The sequence below is a fragment of the Limulus polyphemus genome, unplaced genomic scaffold (assembly GCF_000517525.1).
Source record: "Limulus polyphemus unplaced genomic scaffold, Limulus_polyphemus-2.1.2 Scaffold1852, whole genome shotgun sequence".
In the NCBI taxonomy this organism is placed as follows: Eukaryota; Metazoa; Arthropoda; class Merostomata; order Xiphosura; family Limulidae; genus Limulus; species Limulus polyphemus.
Genome location: NW_013667462.1, coordinates 168,354 through 170,618, shown reverse-complemented (window position 1 = coordinate 170,618; position 2,265 = coordinate 168,354). Strand labels below are relative to the sequence as shown.

Genomic DNA, 2,265 nt, shown 5'->3' with positions numbered 1-2,265 from the left:
CATTTCTTTTCGTATAACATTGCTGGAGTAGTTGGTATCGACAGTCGACAAAGTGTAGTTGAAACATCGCTAGTAAATTCCATTTCTTTTCGTATAACATTGCTGGAGTAGTTGGTATCCACAGTGGACAAAGTGTAGTTGAAACATCGCTAGTAAATTCCATTTCTTTTCGTATAACATTGCTGGAGTAGTTGGTATCGACAGTCGACAAAGTGTAGTTGAAACATCGCTTTTATACGAAAAGAATGGAATTTACTATACCAACTACTCCAGCAATGTTTCAACTACACTTTGTCCACTGTAGCATCGCTAGTAAATTCCATTTCTTTTCGTATAACATTGCTGGAGTAGTTGGTATTGCAATATATAAAAAAAAAAAAATTCCGCCTCTTTTATTATATTGTATAACACTTACGAACGTAATAAGATATATTAATATGTTAGGCCTGGCATGGCCAGGTGGTTAGGGCGCTCGACTCGCAATCTGAGGGTCGCGAGTTCGAATCCCCGTCCCACCAAACATGCTCGCCCTTTTAGCCATGATGGCATAATGATGTTACGGACAATCCAACTATTCATTAATAAAAGAGTAGCCCAAGAGTTGGGGGTGGGTGGTGATGACTAGCTGCATTCCCTCTAGTCTTTCACTGCTAAATGAAGGACGGCTAGCGTAGATATCCCCCGTGTAGCTTTGCGCAAAATTCAAACAAACCAATACTTATAAGTAATACTTATTCAATATTTCAATACTTATAAGAACGAAGTTTAAAAGTATTGTACTGAACTTGATAAATTCTTAAGGTTTCAGACGTTTCGTAGTAGAACCAATGTCTAATGTATTGTAATTTCTCAACCAATAAATTTCATACGTTTTGTTTTAAACTTCGTTAACAATTTCTTATTTATATATTGTTATGTATTACCAACTTGTCTCGTACCGCACTTGCGTGTCTCGTGTTTATGTTCAAATTCCAACTGATTCTTCACGCTAGTAAGTTGTATTCTGTTATATGCCTAAAGTAGGCCAAAGGCGAAACGTTGCAAAATAAATCCATTTAGTAAGCCTGTAGAAAGCATTGTTATCTACTTTTTTTCTTTGTTTAAGTTTATTAACGAATTCCACTCTTAAAAGAACACTGTCTTTAATTGATGAAAACATACATAATGATTTGAGATAATGTGCTTTACTTGATAACAAATATATTACTCAAATTTAAATAATAATAATAACAGAAGATAAGTTTAACGTATAACTCTCAAACACTGTTACAAAAATTATAATATATACGTATACGTATAAGTAGGTCACTTAATACAGGTTACTTTAATTACACCATGCATAATTTGGTCAAGGTTATCTTTGTAAGCACATCCATCCAAGTGATGGCGCGTTTTAATGAGCATGGTTGTCTATTGTCTTTGTGATGTCTTAGAATTAGGAGGGGAATCATACTTTAATAGCAGCACTTTATGGCCAAGACATCATAGATTTTTCTATGTTGCCCATATAAGTAATTAACCATTAGGGGAGCATATAACACATGTAACATATTCAAACAATATAGTTGCCATTCAAATTGTTTAAAAAGTCGATTAAAAAAATTCACATGACAAAAAATTAGGATAACTGCTAGTACTCACCTTGGCTGCCTATTAGTTGTTGAACAGCTTCGTAAATATTGTCGCCATGTTGGACATCTAGTTCGCGAAATTCACATCGACTCATTCGACTTAAACTTTCTCCACAGAATTTGCTGAAAGCTGGCATATTGACATCCAGTGTGTCTATCCTGTGATGTGTTGCCCAATCGAACAACCACTCAATAACATCGGAAGGATGCCAATGCTCTATTGGTTTCAACTGCCACGTGTCACTTGCTGTACCATGAAAATAAAACAAGAATATCAGAGTTCAAATAAGTTTTAACATACAGGAAACTGTTATTTTTCCTACATGTCAATAAGTTCCCCAGTTGGGCAGCGGTAACTTTACGGACTTACAACACTAAAATTCGATTCCGCGCGGTGGACACAACAGATGACCCAATGTAGCTTTGCTCTAAAACAAACAAACAAAGAAACAAACAAAAAATACCGATAAAAGATTGTACAAGAAATCAAAGAAGGGAAATATAGTCACATAATTTTATCGTTTGTTTGTTTGTTTTTTGAATTTCGCGCAAAGTTACACGATCAATCGCTTTTCGCAATATTCGGTCATATAAGAATTGGTGGTGGATGCTGTTGACCAGTTACACTCCCTCT

The 2,265-nt window shown here is 35.3% G+C and overlaps 1 protein-coding gene across 1 annotated transcript in view; it reads right to left on the bottom strand.

The window, feature by feature from the left end:
* Positions 1-2,265, bottom strand: part of LOC106465158 (ETS homologous factor-like) — a 62,374-nt gene that overhangs the window by 32,654 nt on the left and 27,455 nt on the right. Inside the window, exon 4 of the mRNA XM_013925357.2 lies at positions 1,642-1,878. Coding sequence (XP_013780811.1) covers positions 1,642-1,878 — 237 coding nt within the window. The remainder of the gene's footprint in view (positions 1-1,641; positions 1,879-2,265) is intronic.